The 22,778-nt window shown below is 37.4% G+C and overlaps 2 protein-coding genes across 2 annotated transcripts in view; one reads left to right on the forward strand and one right to left on the reverse strand.

Moving 5' to 3' along the window:
• Positions 1-13,657, reverse strand: part of grk6 (G protein-coupled receptor kinase 6) — a 73,631-nt gene extending 59,974 nt beyond the window's left edge. The window contains exon 1 of the mRNA XM_053331194.1: positions 13,491-13,657. Within this exon, the coding sequence (XP_053187169.1) occupies positions 13,491-13,542 (52 nt within the window). The 5' untranslated portion in view covers positions 13,543-13,657. The remainder of the gene's footprint in view (positions 1-13,490) is intronic.
• A 3,995-nt stretch (positions 13,658-17,652) lies between these two features.
• nop16 (NOP16 nucleolar protein homolog (yeast)) overlaps positions 17,653-22,778 on the forward strand; it is a 10,379-nt gene continuing 5,253 nt past the window's right edge. Inside the window, 3 exon segments of the mRNA XM_053331236.1 lie at positions 17,653-17,844; positions 18,629-18,737; positions 21,962-22,040. Of these exon segments, the coding sequence (XP_053187211.1) occupies positions 17,738-17,844; positions 18,629-18,737; positions 21,962-22,040 (295 nt within the window). The 5' untranslated portion in view covers positions 17,653-17,737.

Genomic DNA, 22,778 nt, shown 5'->3' on the forward strand with positions numbered 1-22,778 from the left:
AAGACATTTAATGATATTATTGAATGCTGATTTACTTTGTTAAATGTTCTTTTATAGACCAAATGGTGAAAATAAACAGCTCTTTTTTTTTAATTAAAATGCTTATTTACAATCATGAAAATGTATTCTGTATCAACAATAGCTTAAAGAAGAGAAGAAGTATGAAGTAATTATGCTGAAACTATCTTTGCTCAGCGTTAATGTTAATATCAGTTGTAAAAATGAGCAAACATGGCGACCCAGCAGCAGCAGCAGCAGCAGCAGCCTGGAGGCGAAGAGAAACACAATGCCACACTTTGGGATTTGTTATTCAAATAGGACACGGCTGCTGCTACTGAGGCATGCTCAGTAAAAGTGAGTTATTGTCATAGACACAATGCAAACAAGACCTTTTGTTTAGGACCAGGAAACTGATGATAATATCAGCCACAAGAATTACCGATAAGCTGATTGATTACAGAGAAAACGAGATCCCTGATGTCCGCTCGGAGCATTAATGGGACTGAAAATCAAGACAAACAGCAGGAGAATATGGCCTGTCAGTGAGGCAGGAAGACACTGAAACACAGATTCTCCATGAAATGATAAACATACTTAATTAAGACTGAAAGCAGCCTCATTAGCTGAACTATTAAGCTTTTAGTCATGCAGAAAACATCATGGGGAGAGGAGTGGCTCTATCATAAAGGACTTATCAATGCTGATGTTTTCACCAAAATCAAAGAAATTGAACCAACAGTATGTGACATGATACGGTATCTAAGACCCTCAAAAAGTTCTTTAACAGCAGCTAAACTACTCAAAATCTTTTTTAAGTATTAATGTCAGTAGTCCAGTTACTGTATCAACACTCTGAGTGGCTGTAATTTATGTTTTTATAGTAATATACTATAAACTTGTTCAGCTTCATAGAGAGCTGAAGTCACTTCCTGTCTGTAACTCGATGTAAGGCTGCACAACATTAATCTGTTCTCTATTAGCTTAATCAATCAGCTGTTTATTAATAACAATAACAATAATTAACTTAATCTACAGAGCATTTCTCAAAATGCAACTTACTTAAGTGCTTCACAAGGCAGCAAAATACACAAATCATAAAATAACTGCCTTATAAAAGAGAATAAATTTAAAAATATATTTAAAAAAGTTTATAAAAATCTATAAAGTGTAAGAAAGAGCTGAAAAATATCGATTACTGTCATAGAAGACTACAGAAACCAGACAATAATCACATTTGAGAAGCTGGAAAACTGCAACTCTCTTTAAAAAATTACTCAAAACATTTAATGGATTATTAAAATAATTAGCGATTAATTTTCTGCTGACCGACTAACTGATTAATCGACTAACCGTAGAGAACTAAGACAACTCGTCTCCACTACAGCAGCTGTTATAAGAAGTTGAAGCTTCCAGGATTTTAACACGGAAGAACTACAGCTCCCCGTCAAAATGTACCGGCTCCTTACGATCCGTAAAAACTCACGAAAACTATCGTGAATTTTTAGCTGTAATCTCAGAAAAGCAATTCCACATTTTTGGCTGTTTCAGAGGCTTTTCCCATCCTTACATAAATATTACCTGAAAAAACAATTAATACTGTAGTCATATTTAAAACATTCATACACTAAATGTTGTGCAAAATGTTATCAATCAGTGCAAAATAATCTGATAAAACTGAGATATAATATTGTGGAATTGCACTAATTTTCTAAGGCTGTTCATCCAGTTTGTAAATAGGTGGTTTATTATAGGAACATTATATTACATTTTATATATATTATATGTTATTTGTAGGTTGTTATGGAATGGTTTTACTGGTTTGGCCCACTTCAGATCAAATTGGGCAGCATGTGGTAGGCTTTACACCGATCTGTTCGGCTATATCGGATCGGACGATATTTAGCATTTTATGTAATTAGTGAGATCGGCCGATCCCATCAATGTCGTCATTGTCGTGTTGAAACTTTTTACAGATGCTCCCGTTGCATAGATTACAGATGGCTTATGTTTTATCTGTCTCATTTACTCCGAAGAAGTTCCACACCAACGACATGTTTGTTTGAATCCCACAGCTAGTTTTGAGCCCTGTCTCGATGTGACGGACAATAAAGTTTTTTGAATCTTGAATCATGAGGTGTCGGATTCAAACAAACGTGTGGGTGTTGTGGGCAGACAGATAAAACACAAGCTATTTAACAATCTGTGCAACACTAAAGAACCTCGTGGGGAAGCATCTGCAAAATGTTTCAATAGCACTAATGTACCTGGATAGGGAACACGAGGAGGAGAAGCCGAGTTTAAGAACCGGAGCGTGGACAAAGAAGACGTGATCGGATCGCTGATCGGTTTATTTAAACTCACTGATCGGTGATCAGCCCCAAAAATCCTGATCGTGTAAAGCCTAGTATGTGGCCCTTGATTTAAATGAGTTTGACTCCTCTGGACTAAAGGTTTATGGGGAATGATGTTTGTCAAAGTAAATATTTAAACAATGACTTTCTGGATTTATTAAATAATTTCCATGTGATTTCCAAATATCAGTCAACTGAGTGTAAATATATGTGTAATCGACCTTTGAGACGGATTGTGTTTCGAGCACTCAAACCACCAGCAGAGGTGGTCTGTGACTCTGCCGACCACGTGTGTTTTGTAGTGTAAAGGCTCACGTGCTCTAATGCGCCCTCGGCCGGGACGTGACAGGAAGTACGTCAGAAATGGGACTTGGCGGTTGGTTTGGTACGTGGTTGTGGTTGTAGTTCACTAATCTGTGTTTTTTGTCAAACAGGGTGTGTTCAAATCATTTTTCACAGTTCCTATCAACTAAAAAATGTAGAATCGATTTGTTGTTTGCAGCGTCTTTGTGAAGATTTGCTGCCTTTCCTTTTTCATTTAGTCAGATTTTTCATTGTTTTCTGACATTTTATAAACTACATCAACCAATAAACTGCAGATTAAAAGTGAGTCAGGTGCTTTATTTAAAACTGCCATCAGATTAACATGAAGGTGATTAGTCTGAGAGTCAAACCAAACCTTCTTTATATTAATAAGCCTCTAATCTTTGTGTCGTCCTCTCGGGTCAAATTGACTCCGTCTCCCTCCCTTCCCTCCTTACTTCCTTCCTTCCTTCCTTTCCTTTCCTCCCTCCTTCCTTCCCTTACTTATTTCCTTTCTTTCCTTCCTCCCTCCTTTCCTTCCTTCCCTCCTTCCATCCTTTCTCCCTCCTTTCCTTCCTTTCCTTCCTCCCCCCTTTCTTCCTTCCTCCTTGCCTCCTCCCATCCATTCTTCCTTCCTCCCTTCCTTCTTTCATTTCCTCCCTCCTTTCTCCCTTCACTCCTTCTATCCTTCCTCCCTCCTTTCCTTCCTCCTTGCCTCCTCCCATCCATTCTTCCTTCTTTCTTTCTCTTCCTCCCTTTCTTCCTCCCTCCTTTCCTTCCTTTCTTCCTTCCCTCCTTCCATCCTCCCCCCATCCTTTGCTTCCTTCCTTCCTCCTCCCTTCCTGACTCAAGGACAACAGGAGGGCTAATTGAACTGCATTAACATTAAGCCTGTCACCATAACTACCATTTTTTGGACGATATATCGTGTCAGAAATAATCAAAGTAAACAATATTATTGTCATTTAAAGATCATTTTTCACCGCTGATATACGATACGATATACTTTATTGTCAACACTCCATATGATAAGTCAATATATAGACATGATGATGCTGATAATTAAGTTATTGTACGATAAGTTGATAACTATTGTGACAGGTCGACTCCTCCATTGTTGCACTCACTTCTTTCAATCATCTACACTAAGCCAGACTTTCACATGCGTGGATTTCCCCACCAATCAAAATCAAAACCAAGTGGAGTTTTTGTGGGTTTTTTTTTTTTTTTTGGGGGGGGGGGGTGGTCCTCCTGAAAAGCACCTTTAAAAAGTCATAAATGAGCACAAGCGTTGCTAAGAGCCAAAGTATCTCGATTAATTAAAGTTTAATTAATCGACCCCCCATAAAAATATAATAAATAACTACATAAAACAATACAATACAACAATTATTAAATTGTCAGAATAGATACAGATCACTGCAGCTTTTAAGATAAACCAGACAAACTCATCTTTGCCTGCAGGGAAGAGAACGACTTTTATGATAATACTTCTACTCTAATAAAAGATCTTGAGTGGTTTCACAAATCAAAAATCATTGTGAGCTATTTCTAAATTAAAAGAGGGCAGTTTCATTATATAAATGTTTTAAAGTGGAAACAAACAGAGCTTCATTCCTAACAGCAACGAAACCAAACCAAAAGAATATTTGTAGGAATATCCTGATTTATCAATGTGGTCAATTTCTAACATGTTATTTTATAATGGAGATAAAACCACAACGTTATATCCTATGAGTCAGCTGTGGTCATATCATGTGACGGCAGAAATGATAAAAAAAAAAGTCCATGTTTACAACTCTCACATGGTTACACTGCTGTATGAGAAGGTTATAAAAATACAATGTATGAACAGTATGGCACAATATCTATAAAATAAGCATTTAACATCAACAATGGACTTACTTGTTCGCTTATAATTACATCCTGGGTGAAAAATATCTACATGTTGAAAACCTGGAAAATACTGTAACACCCACATGACAGGAACACAACATTAGCCACTAATTCACGTGAGCTGTGGTTATTAAATATAGCTCAGTATACACACAGTATTCACTATATTTATATTTTCTACGTGTTTTTTTGTAAGTTATGGCCATTAATCTAATGTCACAACACTAATTGTGACAGAGATATTATTAAAGTCGTCTTGCACCATGTGACACGTTATAAACTTGTGCGCTGGTTAGAGTTTATCTGTTGTTGTTATTGTTGTTGTTGGACACCATAACGGCGCCTTTTAACACAAGGCTGCTGACAGCTGTGTGTGTGTGTGTGTGTGTGTGTGTGTGTGTGTGTGTGTGTGTTGTATGAGAAGACATTTATACCGAAGCTGTTAAATTTGTGAAGGAAACAAAACTTCCCTCCTCTTACAAAGAAAGCTTTATTTCATTAGCAATAAAACAAACGCCTCCTCTGTTGAATACACTCAAGGCGCTTTGAAAGCCGGTTGCTTATGGTGGCTAATTTTAGATTAATGACTGGCTTGATTTTTATTGTTTAACTGACTCTTTCTACTTCAGTCCACACAGTGTTTTTTTCTTTTTTTTAATAATTTCATCACTTGTCACTTGTTGTTTTATACATAGACTGTATAGAAGAAACGGACGTAACATCCGTGACGTCACCCATTGGTTTGTGGACTGCTGCTCAGAAGCCAATAATCAAATCGAATCTGGGCAGCGCCATCTTGAAAATTTCAGGTGTATGCTGCTGCTGTTGCTATGGTTGCGAGGGCTGGATCTCAAGGACATTGGTCAATCAACCTGTCATTCACAACATAGCCACGCCCTAATGCATACCCTGCTTTATCGTCACATATAAAATCAGGGAGGCCAAAATGTCCCAAATGAACATCATACTGCATTGAAGAAGGCTTTAAACTAGCGATTGAGACCATAAACACATTTTGAAAATGTTTACTGAGGTTAGAAATCAAGTGAGAAGTTGGTGAATTCTCCATTGACTTGTATAGAGACGGTCGCCCCCTGGTGGCCTTTTGCTACAATGCAGTTCTAAGTTACTTCCGCGTTGGCCTCATTTCAGAGGACCAGAACTCCCCACCTGGGTATACCGCGATTTGAAAAAGCCACGATAACCGAAACCACCAAAATTTCATACCCTTCCTGAGGTATGAGCTGTTTTTTGTCTGTTCAAAGACAGAAAGTGCTGGTCAGAAATCCCTCAGGTGGTGCAGCTGCAGCATAGAGTATCACGACCCCTCACACTATCATTACAGTGTATATTCAGGTTAAATTAACGTAACCACAAAACCAATTACGGTTTATCTACCTCAATCATCACATAATTTACAATGCTGCTCTTCTTAACCCTGTAACACCTACTGAATCATATGTGATGCATGAGTTTTAGAGAGCTCTACGTCATCGTCTGATGTATATGATCAGATACATGTAGTTCACAGATAAACCACCCGGGGGCCTTTTACTTCTGCGTTGTCAATCAGTGAGACACAATTTAGAGGCCTGGATCTTATACCAGTTTTAAAAAAGTTAAAATAAGAAAAACATTTAAATAGTTACTGATACTTAAATAGGAATAGTTACTGGATTGATACAAAACATAACTCATATATGCAAAGTGTCATTTAATTATTTGTCAGAAGGTCCAATACACACTCCAGTTTCAAAGAATTATAATTTTCTGGCAATTATTTGATGGTTCAGACTTTACAGGGTTAAGTTCCCAAACACCTTTCACCTTTTAAAACAACAAACAAAGACAAAAATACACTGGAAGTGTGATCATGTAGTTACACGTCTACTCACACAAAGAGAATCAGTTGGAAGGGTAATGATACCAAAAGTGAAGGTTTCAACTTTCATTTGACGGCTGCACTGCACTGGCTAAAACACATAAATAAGTAGAAGTTAATTAAAACTAATATACTTTTTTGTTTTGTCAGGAGACTAAAATCAATTCAAAATCTAGTGGTATGTGGAGCTGTAACTATTTTCCATTATTGATTAATCTAAATAATCTTGATTAATTCATTTTTTAGTTTGTTCTGAAAACAGTGAAAAAATATCTGTCACCATTTTCCTTAAATCCAAACATATTTGACGTACTATCTAAGGCCGGATATAGTTAAAAAGTTATGATACCAGTACCAATCCAAGTGATACTGATTCCAATTGACTACTTTATTCAATACCCATCATAAAGGCTCTGCTAAGACTCCACCAAAGCTAAATGATGTGATTTTTACACAAATGCATTTTGAAAGTCTTAGAAAGTCGATACAAATAGTCATACTTTCTAGCTTTGGGTGCAAAAAGGATTATTGCAGGAATCGTTTGACAGGAGAAGTTTCAATACCACTTGGTATCGATTTATTTCGGTCGAAACCTTAAAAAGGTATTGACAAAACAACAACAACAAAAGCCACAAATCCTTATAAATGACAAGTTGGAAATGGGGAATGATTAATTTTTTTTGCTTTAAAATGACTGAAAAGATATAGATTATACATAATATCAATAAAAATGTATTATTTTTGCACTCTCTCCGGAAAAAGATGGATTTTCCAATTTTGCACCAACAATGTCACAATACAGGATTGTTGGGTCATTTAAGGTCACGCTGCTTACTCTCCCTGACATTTATATATATGGGAAGTTGCCTAATGTAGCTTAGTAAAGTGAAAAAACTCCACCCTAAAACTTTCATTGCTCCATTTTTCTTTCTTTCAAAAATCATTTTCTAAGTAACTGGATACTGGAAAAAGTAAATGGAATATTTAACAATCATTTACGCCCACAATTAACAATCACTTGTGATGAAATACACTAATTTTGAGGCCTCTGCAATTGGATTTCAAAGGCACACCGAAATTAACAAGCACTAATTGTTTCCTTAGATGGTCAGAAATCACTTTAAAAAAGCAGATGGCGCCCATTGGGGGAAATGGTCAGTGGTAATGCAAAAGTTATATGGTTTAATGAAGTAAAGAAGGCAGCTTTTAAATCAAATGGAGCGACCTCACCCTCTGAAGCTCTCTGGTGGGAAGAGGTACTCGATGCCAAAGTAAAATCGATGCCAAGTAGTATCAAAACATCTCCCGTCAAACAATACCTGCGATTGATTTTGCACCCTTTTTGCATCCAGAGCTAGAAAATATGACTATTTGTGTATGGACTTGCTCAAAGCCGATCAACAATGAAATCACAGTGAATTTGAGTTAGCGTACTTAGCAGTTTAACAGCTAAGATGCCACCAAAATGCTCTGAAGTGAGTCTACACTACACACCTGTTACACCAGATAAAAGACAGAGACCTAAATGTGTTAATGGGAATCTAATGAAGTTGTCAGTTGGTATCAGTGTCACTTTAAGGGGACCTGAATTGGTGCTGGTATCGTCATTTATTAAACGATACTCAGCCCTTCTGGTGGGTGTTTACACCAGGTGAGCAGTGAACCGACATGACTATTTATTGGCATTATCTGGCAGCATTGACATGACCTGGTGTTTAACTTTTCTCTAATAACCAGAATGACTGACAACATATATGAGCATCGACATGTGAAGTTGTTTTTGTGTCTTAAACTTCACAAATCATAAAAGTAAAAAAGAAGAAAACGTTAATTATCTGGAGATAAAAAGACACGCTTGTTTTAAAGGTCTTTTGGGTGTAAAATACACTGATCAACTTTCTAAGAAACACTCAACAGGTAACACGTAACTTTATCAATTTAATGAACATGTAACACTACTTTCCTTTCATGCTAATGCCAGTTTATTGTTATCAAGCTAACGTTACTTTGTTTTTGCTGTCGTTACTTATTTGTTTCAGTGTTAACATAACTTTACTGTTAACATGCTTTCATGCATAATTGTTATACTGACATATAGTCATCTCTTATGCTAACGTTACTTTATAGTTGTTGTGCTAATGTAACTATAGTTTTCATGCTAACGTTACTTTATAGGTTTTGTGCTAACATTACTTTATAGCCTCCATGCTAATACAATTGTTACACTGACATAACTTCATCTCTCATGCTAACGTTACTTTAGTTTTTGTGCTAATATAACTTTATAGGTTTCATGCTAACGTTACTTTATAGATTTTGTGCTAACGTTATTTTATAGTCTCCATACTAATACAATTGTTATACTGACATAACTTTATATCTCATGCTAACATTACTTTATAGTCTCCATGCTAATACAACTGTTACACTGACATAACTTTATATCTCATGCTAACGTTACTTTATAGTTTTCGTGCTATTGTTACTTACTAACGTTACCTTACTGTTTCCATGGTAACGTGTATAAGAGGACCTGTGCTGCTGGTTAATGTCTCAGGACTCTCACAGTTCATTTCTCACAACATCTCACGGTTACTAGCTTGAACTGGAATGTGTGTCATGTTAACCAGAGCTGACAGACGTCTCGGTGTGGTGAAAAAACCAAACTACAAAAAAAACCAAGTTGATTTATATCTGAATGCTGTAAATGTCCTAATCAGAACATTGTGGTGTATGGCTGGGCACCAAAATATCTTACCCCAATGTGGGTCATTTCATATCCTGATAACAATATCTATCCTGATATAGCACATTTTTAATATAATGAAAAAAAAATAGTTGGTCCGTGCACCAGCTACCACCTTCAAATGATGAACAATACCACCATGAAGAGTGTTGTTTATGTCACAACGTAATGAACAATAGAGCAGGATACTAAACAATAGATGGTTTTCGGTCATCACATGATATATATCGTCATATCGCACAGGCCTATTGTTGCAAGAGGTTCTCAGTCCCACAGCTGTGTGTATATAACTGATTGTAAACAGCAAACCAGTCTATACGTCGTTGAATATTAGCAAAGTGTCTCAATATCCATATCAAATTAGGTCTAATCAGTCAGTTTTTTGTGATTATTGTGGCTTAAAATGTTTGATTTTGCAGCAACTTTTCTTAAAAATACAATTTGCAGTGTTTTATGTGATCTTATTGCAGTAAAATTGCAGGATATTACAAGCCGAGGATTTTTTAATGTCTTCCTTCTTAATCAACGACCAATGAAGCGTCATATGTCATCTTTTACTTCAATAGAAAATTTAAACTATATTTCAGTGCTATCTTTTTTTTTAATATTCATTTTCTGAACATTAGAACCATGGGCTCATTGTTATATATATATAAATAGAAATACTGTACATGCATCCCATTTATAAGCCTTCATTAAATAAACTTTCACCTCTTCCTTTTGTCCTTCCTTTCATCTGTCCTTCCTTCCTTCTGTCTGTCCATCCTTCACTATCTCTCTTTCCTACCTTTCTTCCCTCCTTCTTTTTGCCTGTCTTTCCTTCCTTCCCTTCTTATTTCCTTATTTCCTTCCTTCCTTCCTTCTTTCCTTCCATCTTTTTAATGATCCGGCCCACATTAGATCAAATTGGTTGGTATGTGGCCCTTGAATGAAAATGAGTTTGACACCCCTGCTTTACAGCTTCTACAAATCAAGGCTTTCCTCCTAATTCCTGAAAAACTAAATAAAAACTCAACTAACACTAGTCAATTCCTCAAAATAAAAATACTTCCTCACTTGTTAAACTACAACTAAACCGCTTCCACCTGAATCCTTGCCAATGATGTCTACAAGCTGCATGTTGATTTGGCCATTTCATGCAAAAAAAATGTCAAGCTCTCACAAATCTGGCAAAGGTTTCTGGATAATAATGCCGATGCAGGACTTTTTGTGGCCGACGATAAAAAGATCATCTTGTCCAGGGCTCCAGAAAAGGTCAAAGGTCAAGGCCTGCCTCTTAAAGGGGGAGATACGGTGCCTTGCTCAGGGACACGGCTGCTGGGCAGAGATATATGCACCAGCAGCACAGAGGCTAGCAGATAAAACTAAATTGAGCAGATAATCTCACAGTGAGAGATCATGACAACTCCTTTACTCCTCTGTGTGTGTGTGTGTGTGTGTGTGTGTGTGTGTGTGTGTGTGTGTGTGTGTGTGTCTCTCTCTCTCTCTGCAGATGGCATCAGGATTATATTCGTACTGAGTCACCACAACTGTTGTCTGCTGCTCAGAATAACAATAACAAAAGGGACGTTTCCATTGTTCACAAATATATCTGCTTACAATTCATACTGGAAGCCATAGTGCAGACTGTAGTAGTGTTTAGTAGATATATAACATTTGATCCAGTGTGTTTGCATTTTAGACCCTTCAGGTATGTTAGAAGCTTTAAAAAACAAGATGGAAATAAACTAAATATTGCACCTTTAAGAAACAGTGGACTTAGAAAACCATATTTGGTGTCATGCATTATCTCATCCTCTTCAGCTTCTACAAATCAAAGGCTTTCCTGTTATTGTTATCCTGTGATTAATACCTGAAATAACAGATTTAAAAGTGTTGCTTTTGGTTTAGCTTCATGTGATCATTACTGAGCTCTCCTGTGGTGTGAGGTTGAGCGTCATTAAAGAATAAAGTAATAATAAACAATGCCTTAGAAAACCATATATATATATATAGTGTCATGCATTATTCATCAGCTTCTACAAATCAGGGCTTTCCTCTTAAAACCTGAAAAACTCAACTAAAACTAGTCAATTCCTCCAAATATCCAAATCCAGTGCATTTGTATTTTAGAGATATATAACCCTGCAGGTATGTTAGTAGCCTATATAAAACAAGCACATTAAATAAAAGACCATTTTAAAAAAGAAGAAAAGAGGTTGGTATTATATGCAAAGGAGCCATAGTACAGACTGTATATATAACATTTCATCCAGTGCATTTACATTTTTAGAGATATATATATATATATATAACCCTGCAGGTATGTTAGTAGCCTATAAAACAACAAGACTGCACATTAAATAAAAAGCTATCTTAAGAAAATAAGAAAAAGAGGGAGGTATTAAATGCAAAGGAGCCATAGTACAGACTTTACTAGTGTTTAGTAGATATATAACATTTTATCCAGTGCATTTGCATTATTATATATATATATATATATAGGCCTATACAACCCTGCAGATGTTAGAAGCCTATATAAAACAAGACTATCTTAAACAAGAAGAAAAAGAGGGAGGTATTATATGCAAAGGAGCCATAGTACAGACTGTTTAGTAGATATGTCACATTTTATCCAGTGCATTTACATTTTTAGAGATATATATATAACCCTGCAGGTATGTTAGGAGCCTATATACAACAAGACTGCATATAAAATAGAAGAAAAGAGGATGGTATTATATGCAAACTGTAGTAGTGTTTAGTAGAAATATAACATTTCATCCATGCATTTACAGTTTTATATATATATATATATTTATATATATATATATATATATATATATATATATATATAGGCCTATATAACCCTGCAGGTATGTTAGGAGCCTATACAACAACAAGACTATCTTAAACAAGAAGAAAAAGAGGGTATTAAATGCAAAGGAGCCATAGTACAGACTGTATATACAACATTTTATCCAGTGCATTTACATTTTTAGAGATATATAGCCTATATATATATATATATATATATATATATATATATATATATATATATAACCCTGCAGAGGTATGTTAGTAGCCTATATAAAACAGGACTGCACATTAAATAAAAGGCCATATTAAAAAGGAAGAAAAAGAGGGTGGTATTATATGCAAAGGAGCCATAGTACAGACTGTTTAGTAGATATATAACATTTCATCCAGTGCATTTACATTATTAGAGATAGATATAACCCTGCAGGTATGTTAGTAGCCTATAAAACAACAAGACTATCTTAAAAAAGAAGAAAAAGAGGGTATTATATGCAAAGGAGCCATAGTACAGACTGTATATATAACATTTAATCCAGTGCATTTACAGTTGTACATATATATATATAGGCCTATATAACCCTGCAGGTATGTTAGGAGCCTATATAAAACAGGACTGCACATTAAATAAAAGGCCATCAACACTTATATCCTACTTTGCAATTCAGATCCTGCAAAAAGTACAACAACAAAAACAAAAAAACACCACCACCACCCAGCTACTGCACACAGTTGCTCTGCCTCAACATCCTGTTTCGCAAACGACAGGACGATGCTGCAACATCAGCAAAGGGAAACCCGATGTGTCGCTGCTGCACACGCATTTTACTTCACTTCACTTTTTTTATTTTAATAATGCAATGTACACAATCATAGATAACCCACAACCAAACTACTGTTTAAAAACTACTCATTTTATGCGCCTTTAAATTTGAAAGTCATTACATTAAAAAAAAAAGTCACTTTAATCGACTTGTATGAAACAAATGTTAAAACATATGAAGCTAACATATATGTTAAGTTTTGCATTAGAGCTGTCTTCTTTTAAGCCATATTAGGAGTGTATTGAAACTGTTATTGACAGCACCATTAACAAGGAAGACAAACAATTTTATTATAATTTAGACATTTTTTAAAAACTATTTTAATGCCGATTTGACCTTTGCTTTGTAAAGAGTTGGGTAAAATCTAAAAGTAGGTTATAAGGTGTATTCAAAGTTAAAGGATAAGTCAAAAAACTTTAAATTGCTCAAGTTGTAAATGGAGTTTGGTGCACAGTCGAGGAGAGGAGGGCGCGTTTTTTCTTTTTTCTTTTTTTTTTTTTTTTAGGTAATATCCTGTTTTAGTATTGAGTCGCATCATCAGAAGATTTGCCGACCAAGAGAGGAAGTGCAGTAACAAATTATGTATCACTCTCTTAATGTCCAGCTGCATCACTCCTGCAGGTCAACTCAGTAACAGTAGAGGAGAAAGAGAATAATAAAAAGAGAGGAGCTGTCAACCCCTCCATCCTTACCTTCCCTTGCTTTCAGCAGAACCGTGTTTGCCACAATGTTCTCCAGCTCCATGTTGATGCTTTCTCACCGGGTCACAGCAGCAGCAGCAGACCGACTCCAGGTCTCCCTCCCCCGGCTTGCTTCACTCTCAGTTTACCCCCCTTCCTTTTTTCCTTTAACACCGTCCACCACCACACCTCCTCTCCCAACCCAAAAAAAAAAAAATTCAACCCCCTCGTTTTGGCAGCTTTTTCCAAACAAGTCCCCCTGTTTCTGCCGGTGACAGTCCTCGCCTGCAAACCCTCCCTCCCTCCTCCTCCTCCTACTACTCCCGCCTCCTCCTGTTTCTCCTCCTCCCTCCTTCCTCTCTCCGCCCAGCTGCTGTCAGAGAGGAGGAGGAGACAGACAGACGTCCCACTCTGAGCTAAAATTGCTGTTTGATAAAAAAGAAAAGAAAAGAAAAAGAAAAACAGAACATGAGACCGACAAAAGCTAAACAAATATATAATATATCTGAAGTTTTCTGCACATTTTTAGAGTTAAATTGGTAACTTTCTTCTATGATATCTGGGGGAATAACAGATAAACAGTTTTCTTAGCAGCAAAAATGGCTTTATTATATTTCTATGATGGAAATAGGGATGGAAAATGAGCCAATGAGCTCACAAAAAGCTAAAAGATATAATATATCTGGAGTTTTCTGTTAATGTATTTATAGCTGAATTTCAAATTTTACTGTACATGTACAATGAGAGATAACCATCTTTCAAAAATATAATATATTTGTACTTTTCTGTACATTTTCTGAGTTAAATAGACTTAAATTGGTAACTTTCTTCTGTGTTATGTGGTAGAATAACATAATTATGTTCGGGTAAGTATTTAAAACTACATTAATATTAAAAAAACAACATTTCTCAATAAGTTTATGCTTTTATGGCTAACTGTAGCTCTTCCAGTTGCACAATAATTGTTATATATAGTTAAATATCTTAGATATTAGTTAATAGTTATCAAAGTTTACTGTACATGTAAATGCTAAAGGCTAACTCCTGAATGCTAGAAATGCTAATGTTAGCCTATTTTCTGTAGAGCTGTGTTGCTGTCGTGGCTAAACATGCTAAAAACAGGCGGGGAGTTCCAGTCCTCTGAACAGAAGCCAATGCGGAAGTAACTTAGAGCTGCATTCTATCAAAAGGCCACCAGGGGGCGACCGTCTCTATACAAGTCAATGGAGAATTCACCAACTTCTCACTTGATTTCTAACCTCAGTAAACGTTTTCAAAATGTGTTTATGGTCTCAATCGCTAGTTTAAAGCCTTCTTCAATGCAGTATGATGTTCATTTGGGACATTTTGGCCTCCCTGATTTTATATGTGATGATAAAGCAGGGTATGCATTAGGGCGTGGCTACGTCCTGATTGACAGGTTGATTGACCAATGTCCTGGAGATCCAGCCCTCACAACCATGGCAACCTCCCCGCTCCGCCCATGGCTCCGCCTCATGCCCATATAAGTAGAATCCGTGTTTTTATTTTTCCCAGCATGCACCTGAAATTTTCAAGATGGCGCTGCCTAGATTCGAAACTATTGGCTTCCGAGCAGCAGTCCACAAACCAATGGGTGACGTCACGGATGTTACGTCCATTTCTTTTATACAGTCTGTGGCTAAAAACTAAACATTGTACAGTTTTTGTTGTGTTGCTTGATGCTTTTTTTGACATTTTAAAGACTATATAATTGACCAAGTTCAAAATATAACCAATAAAAATCCTAATATCTACTTGTTTAGCGTTTCACAGATCAGTATGCTGTGAACCAAACCCAGTTCCTCTTCGGAGCCAAAAAGGCTTTTGGTGTTCGGTAATGTATCAGTCAGAATTGATGCACTGTTTCAAATCCAGAAATCAATACTTTACTGACTCCAGAGCTGCTGCTACTCTTTGTGGATCATCTCTCTCTCTCTCTCTCTCTCTCTCTCTCTCTCTCTCTCTCTCTCTCTCTCTCTCTCTCTGCAGACACAGGGTTTCCCCGCAGAGATCAATGAAAGCACCACGATGCATTAAAGGTGCATTAAGAAAGACTTTCACTATTCTGACGTCAGCCGCTCATGCAGTATCAGGCGGAGGGTTGATAGTTATCGATCAGCGACTGTCACTCAGCGATTGCTTTCAAACCTCACTCTCACTCTCACTCTCACTCTCACTCTCACTCTCACTCTGGACTAAACCTGGAGACAAAGCTTCCATCCAGTTCTTCCGCTGAACAATCCAGAGCTATAAAGGCTAAGAGGCCTTTTAACCCTCCTGTCGTCCTCCCGGGTCAAATTGACCCCGTCTCTTTTGACTGTTCCTTCCTTCTTTTCCTTCCTCTTTCTTTAATTGTTCCTTTGTTCTTCCCCTCCTTCCCTCTTTCTTTGCTCCCTCCTCCTTCCATACTTCCTTCCTCACTTCCTTCCCTCCTCCTTTCCTCCTCTACTTACTTCCTTCCTCTTTTTCTCCCTTCTTACTCCTTTCCTTCCTCCCTTCCTTCTTCACTTCCTTCCTCCTTTCCTTCCTTCCTTCCTTCCTCCCTTCCTTCTTCTTCCCTTCCTTCCTTCCTTCTTTCCTTCTCTACTTACTTCCTTCCTCTTTTCCTCGCTTCTTACTCCTTTCCTTCCTTCCTTCCCTCCTTCCTCCTTTCCTTCCTTCCACATTTCTTGACCTGAGGACAAGGAAGGAAGGAAGGAGGAAAAGAGGAAGTAAGTAAGGAGAGAAGGAAAGAAAGGAGTAAGGAGGGAGGGAGGAAAGGAGGAAGGAAGGAAGGAAGGAAGGGAGGAAGGAAGGAAAGGAGTAGGGATGGGAGGAAAGAAGGAAGGAAGGAAAGAAGTAAGGAGGGAGGGAAGAAGGAAGGAAAGAAGGAACAGTCAAAAGAGACGGGGTCAATTTGACCCGGGAGGACGACATGAAGGTTAATGAAACTGAATAAATAAGAATCTGGAAACCAATTGGAGCCGAATGTGCAGCTTCTTTAGATGTTTTCTGTTTGAACTCTACGAGCTAAAATATGATCTTATTTAAATCTAAGCTGGAAGGATTGCTCTTAAATCATGTGCAGATGTTCTTGTTCCTCTCGGCCGTGAACCCTGCTGACCTCAGTGATCGCCTCGAGGTTGGGTTTTTTAGTTTTTTAGTGAAATATCTCAACAACTCTTGGATGGATTGGCATGAAATTTGGTACAGATATCGAAGGTGCCCAGGGATGATTACTAGTGACGTTGGTGATCCTTTTACTTCTCCTTTAAGTGACTCTCCTTACTTTTCATCTGGCGCCATCATGTGGTCATTTTTTACATCCGAATGAATGAATTATCTTCATTAAATTATGCTTAAATTATACAATGTTTTTTGTTCTTTATATTTAATTACGATCCTCATTATCTACCGTTAATACAAGCAAGCAAGGTGAAATCCTGATTTATATCATTCTGTAATGATATGATATCTTTCCTTATACAGTACTGTGCAAAAGACTACAAGGTCACAACCATCATACAAACAGAAAACAACATTTAACATGAATTATTAAATATTATTATTAATTGAGAGAGCCAGGTTCCTGCTATAGCTCAAGTGTAAGGGGAGGAGGGAAGGAGGGAAGGAAGGAAAAGAAGACAGGCAGGAAAGATGGAAGGAAGGAAAGAAGAAAGGAAGGAAGGAAGGAAGGAAAAGAAGACAAGTAGGAAAGATGGATGGAAGGAAAAGAAGAATGGAAGGAAGGAAGGAAGGAAAAGAAGACAAGGAGGAAAGCTGGAAGGAAGGAAGGAAGTAAAGAAGGAAAAGAAGACAAGTAGGAAAGATGAAGGAAGGAAGGATGGAATGAAGGAACGATACAAGCAGGAACGATAGAATCAACGAGGGAAGAAATGAAGGAAGGAAAGAAGGAGGGAAGGAGGGAAGGAAGGAAATAGGGAAGAAAAAGGAAAGAAGGAAGAAGGGAAGAAGGACAGATGGAACAAAGGAAGGAAAGAATACAGGCAGGAAAGATGGAAAGAAGAAGAGAAGAAAAGAAAGAAGGAAGGACAGTGGGCCGGATTGGACCCCTTGTTAACGCCTCTGCTTTAGAAAAATAAAAAGTCGGAACTTTATTGTGAAAGGCTGCCTGTAGTCACATGACCGGACGTAACACACACGTGGTTCCTGTTGCAAACACGCTGCCTCCTGAAACACCAACAAGAAACCTGCTACAGCTTCTACATCTGCTAAAACAGATCAAAAAAACATAAAACATGCCGAAAGCAAAGAAGTCAGGGAAGAGGAAGAAGTTCGACTATAATCAGGACCGGAAGAAGATGAAGAAACAATACATCAAGAAATGTAACCCGAGAATAGAGAAGTAAGTACAAGATGTGATAGCATGGAAGCTAATGAGAGCTAATAGTACTGTAGTATTATCAGTGATGTAGTTAAAGTACTACAGTAAAAGTACTGCAGTATTATGAGTGATGTAGTTAAAGTACTACTGTAAAAGTACTGCAGTATTATGAGTGATGTAGTTAAAGTACTACTGTAAAAGTACTGCAGTATTATGAGTGATGTAGTATGCAGCATTACAGTAAAAGTACTGCAGTATTATAGGGATGTAGTATTACAGTAAAAGTACTGCAGTATTATAGGGATGTAGTATGCAGTATTACAGTAAAAGTACTGCAGTATTATGAGTGATGTAGTATGCAGTATTACAGTAAAAGTACTGCAGTATTATGAGTGATGTAGTATGCAGTACTGCTGGAGGTGGAGCTAGTTTACACTACTTTATATACAGTTAGCTAGTTTATACTACTTTATATACAGTTAGCTAGTTTACACTACTTTATATACAGTTAGCTAGTTTAGTCCAGTGGTTCCCAACCTAGGGGTGGGGCCCCTCCAAAGGGTCAGCAGATAAATGTGAGGGCTGGTGAGATGATTAATGGGAGAGGGAAGAATAAAAGGTTTAAATGGGATTATTTCTAACAGATTCTGATGACTGATTAATGTCGACATTTTTAATTTGGGCATGTATTTGACACTGAAATTCTTTTTGACTTTTCATTAGAGCTTCAGATTTGTTCTGACCTGAGAAACTCGGCTGTGTGTTCGTGTCTCTAACTGGTTTCTAACTGGTTTTCGTCTCACAGTTCACAGATCCGAAATGCTTGGGACGACAAGAAGTCAACGGCCAGGAACTTGCAGGCGATGGGTCTGGCTTTTGATCCGAACCGCGCTCTGCCAATTATAAAGCCCAGAGTAAGTAACTGCTGAAGGTTTGAGTCTGATTTAAACTCACTGTAGTTTTTAATTCAACCAGTAAACAGCGTGACACAGTCGACTAAATGCCCGACTGCACCAAGAACTACATCATTTTAAAAAATCGTATTAACTCCGACATCGACAGTGGAGAACGATGTTGTTTTACCACTTTCAGAGAAACACTGACCGCCAATCAAAACCCTTCCTATAGACCAGGCGTATCAAACTCATCTTCATTCAAGGGCCACATACAGCACAATTTGATCTGATGTGGGCCGGATCACTAAAAGGAAGGAAGGAAGGAAAAGAAGGAGGAGAAGGAAGAGAATACAGGAAGGAAGGAAGGACAAATGGAAGGAAGAGAACAGAAGACAAGAAGGAAGGAAGGAAGGAAAAGAGAGAGGAGAAGGAAGAGAATACAGGAAGGAAAGCTGGAAGAAAGGAAGGAAGGACAGATAAAAGGAAGAGAACAGAAGACAAGAAGGAAGGAAGGAAAAGAACACAGGAAGGAAGGAAGGACTCTATTTTAACTTTCATTTAAAAAACAACCTGCTTCAGCCTCCAGACTGGGATTAAGAAGAGGAGAGGAGGAGACTGCTTTCTATTTTAATTTAAAGTCCCAATTTTATCCAACAAGTCAGGATTTTAAAAAAAAACATATATGTTGTAGTTCTTCCTTTGAGTCAGCAGGGGGCGACATAGTGCTGAGAAACCAGCAGCTAAATATCAACCTGAAGGAAATAAGAGATTAAACTGCTGCAGGAGGTTTCTGGATATAAGAGAAATAAAATAGTTATGACTGTGATGTCTCTGTCATACTGCATACTACATCACTCATAATACTGCAGTACTTTTACTGTAATACTGCATACTACATCACTCATAATACTGCAGTACTTTTACTGTAATACTGCATACTACATCACTATAATACTGCAGTACTTTTACTGTAATACTGCATACTACATCACTCATAATACTGCAGTACTTTTACTGTAATACTGCATACTACATCACTCATAATACTGCAGTACTTTTACTGTAATACTGCATACTACACCACTCATAATACTGCAGTACTTTTACTGTAATACTGCATACTACATCACTCATAATACTGCAGTACTTTTACTGTAATACTGCATACTACATCACTCATAATACTGCAGTACTTTTACTGTAATACTGCATACTACATCACTATAATACTGCAGTACTTTTACTGTAATACTGCATACTACATCACTATAATACTGCAGTACTTTTACTGTAGTAATGCATACTACATCACTATAATACTGCAGTACTTTTACTGTAATACTGCATACTACATCACTATAATACTGCAGTACTTTTACTGTAATACTGCATACTACATCACTCATAATACTGCAGTACTTTTACTGTAATACTGCATACTACATCACTATAATACTGCAGTACTTTTACTGTAATACTGCATACTACATCACTATAATACTGCAGTACTTTTACTGTAATACTGCATACTACATCACTCATAATACTGCAGTACTTTTACTGTAATACTGCATACTACATCACTATAATACTGCAGTACTTTTACTTGTAATACTGCATACTACATCACTATAATACTGCAGTACTTTTACTGATATAGATATTTTTATTCGCTCTCTTTATTATTTCTGTTCTTCTGTCACAGTTTCACCCCCCCACCCCCCACCCCCCCCTCTCCGCCCCGAGGTTAATCAAACTTGACCTCATCAGGCTGCCGTTTGTTTCCAGACAGACTTTCATTTTGTTAACTTGTGACAGCGTGTGACCCATAAATTATTTATTTATTATTTTTATCTCCTCCGGGCTCATAAATCGAAAGCTCTGTTGTCTCTTGGATGGATGTCACAAGTCGGGAAAACCCCGACGCGATGGAAAGAAACATGTTTATGATCTTTGCTGTTGTTCCTGAGGAACTGGGGACTAAGGAAGGAAGAAAGGAAGGAATGAGGACGTAAAGGAGTAAGGATGGAGTGAGAAAAAGAGGAAGGAAGTAAGGAGGGAGGGAGGAAAAGAGGAAGGAAGGAAGGAAGGAAGGAAGGAGGGAGGGAGGGAGAGAAGGAAGGAAAGGAGGAAGGAAGGAAGGAAGGGAGGGAGGAAGGAAGGAAGGAATGAGGAAGTAAAGGAGTAAGGAGGGAGGGAGGAAAAGAGGAAGGAAGTAAGGAGAGAAGGAAAGGAGGAAAACAGGAAGAAATGAGGAAGTAAAGGAGTAAAGAGGGAGGGAGGAAAAGAGGAAGGAAGGAGGGAAGTAAGGAGAGAAGGAAGGGAGGAAAAGAGGAAGGAAGTAAGGAGGTAGAGAAGGAAGGGAGGACGGGGGGAGGGAGGAAGGAAGACGGCGACTGAAGAAACATGTTCATGATCTTCGCTGTTGTTCCTGGTTTTCCATTTTCCAGGAATTCTTCGGATAATCAGTTAAAATCCGACGTATTTAAAACTCTGCGGTCATCGAATATCAATAGAACTGTATGAAAGTAGCATACGCTGAAATTAAATGTTCACGCATCCTTCTACTTAATAAATGAACCTATTTTTTAATATATGTGTCCTCGGGGAAGGACGAGGTTGATCACAAGGCTGATACACAAAGATTCAACAGAGAGCAGATTAGAAGATTCGAAGAAATACGGCGTTAGCTAACGGAAATTATTCGAGCTCAAGTCAGCGGTAGCACGCTATGACTAAAATGTTAATTTGATTTATTGTAAATAGTTTTTATTCTGTTTTATTTCATCTAAGAATAACTGTACTTATTGTATTTGGACTATAATATATAAACAAAATTAGACTATTATGTCATAAAGACGTATAAATCTTAGGCGGGGAGTTCCTGTCCTCTGAAATGAAGCCAACCAGGAAGTAACTTAGAGCTGCATTCTATCAAAAGGCCACCAGGGGGCGACCGTCTCTATACAAGTCAATGGAGAATTCACCAACTTCTCACTTGATTTCTAACCTCAGTAAACGTTTTCAAAATGTGTTTATGGTCTCAATCGCTAGTTTAAAGCCTTCTTCAATGCAGTATGATGTTCATTTGGGACATTTTGGCCTCCCTGATTTTATATGTGACGATAAAGCAGGGTATGCATTAGGGCGTGGCTACGTCCTGATTGACAGGTTGATTGACCAATGTCCTTTATGTCCTTTTATGATGATGTTTATAATGTGCTTTTTTTTTCTTCTTGCAGCTCCTTGGTGGTGTCCACACGACCACAGCTCCTGTCGGCATCGTGACCAAACCTTACGTCCTCAACCGTAAGTTTATGCGTCATTATTTGGCCTGTCATCTGGTTAAAGTAGAGTTATGTATACTCCACTGACAAATAAAGACACAGAGATACTTCAGTATATTTAAAATAAAGAAAAGGAGAATCTTATATATGTAAAATGAACTCAAGAAAAAAAAATATATAGGAGAAAATACATGGAACAATTATTAAATTACTTAAATTAAATTAATTATATGGTCTTACTTGGTAAAAATTAGGCTTAAGGAGTTAGGACATCAGGTCTTGAATCCAAAAATATGATAAATGAATCCCATATTTTATGAAGAATAGGATTTTTTATTGTATATGTAAGTCTTTCAATCGATAAGCATGAAGAAAGTTTAAAAAAAAAGCAATTTGAATATATTTCCTTTATGCTGTTTATCATAATTTCTTTCATTTTGTAGACTAAATGAAAAGATAATGAACAGATGAAGTGATTCACAGAGGAGATACGTTGCTAAAGCATTTTAATTTAAACTCGAGGGATCGTCTGTAGACTGCATCACATCTGTCTGGTGGAGCGACTCGTACTCTTAGTCACAGATAAGATCGGCAGCTTTCTACTCTTTATATTTTGCGCTCTTTCAACCGTAAACTGAACAAATTCACACGTCAAAATCCATCAAACTCTAACCCTCCTGTTGTCCTCAGGTCAAGGAAGGACTGAGGAAGTAAAGGAATGAGGAGTAAGGAGTGAGGGAGGGAGGAAAAGAGAAAGGAAGTAAGGAGAGAA

This window comes from Scomber japonicus, chromosome 13 (assembly GCF_027409825.1).
Source record: "Scomber japonicus isolate fScoJap1 chromosome 13, fScoJap1.pri, whole genome shotgun sequence".
NCBI classification, from domain to species: domain Eukaryota; kingdom Metazoa; phylum Chordata; class Actinopteri; order Scombriformes; family Scombridae; genus Scomber; species Scomber japonicus.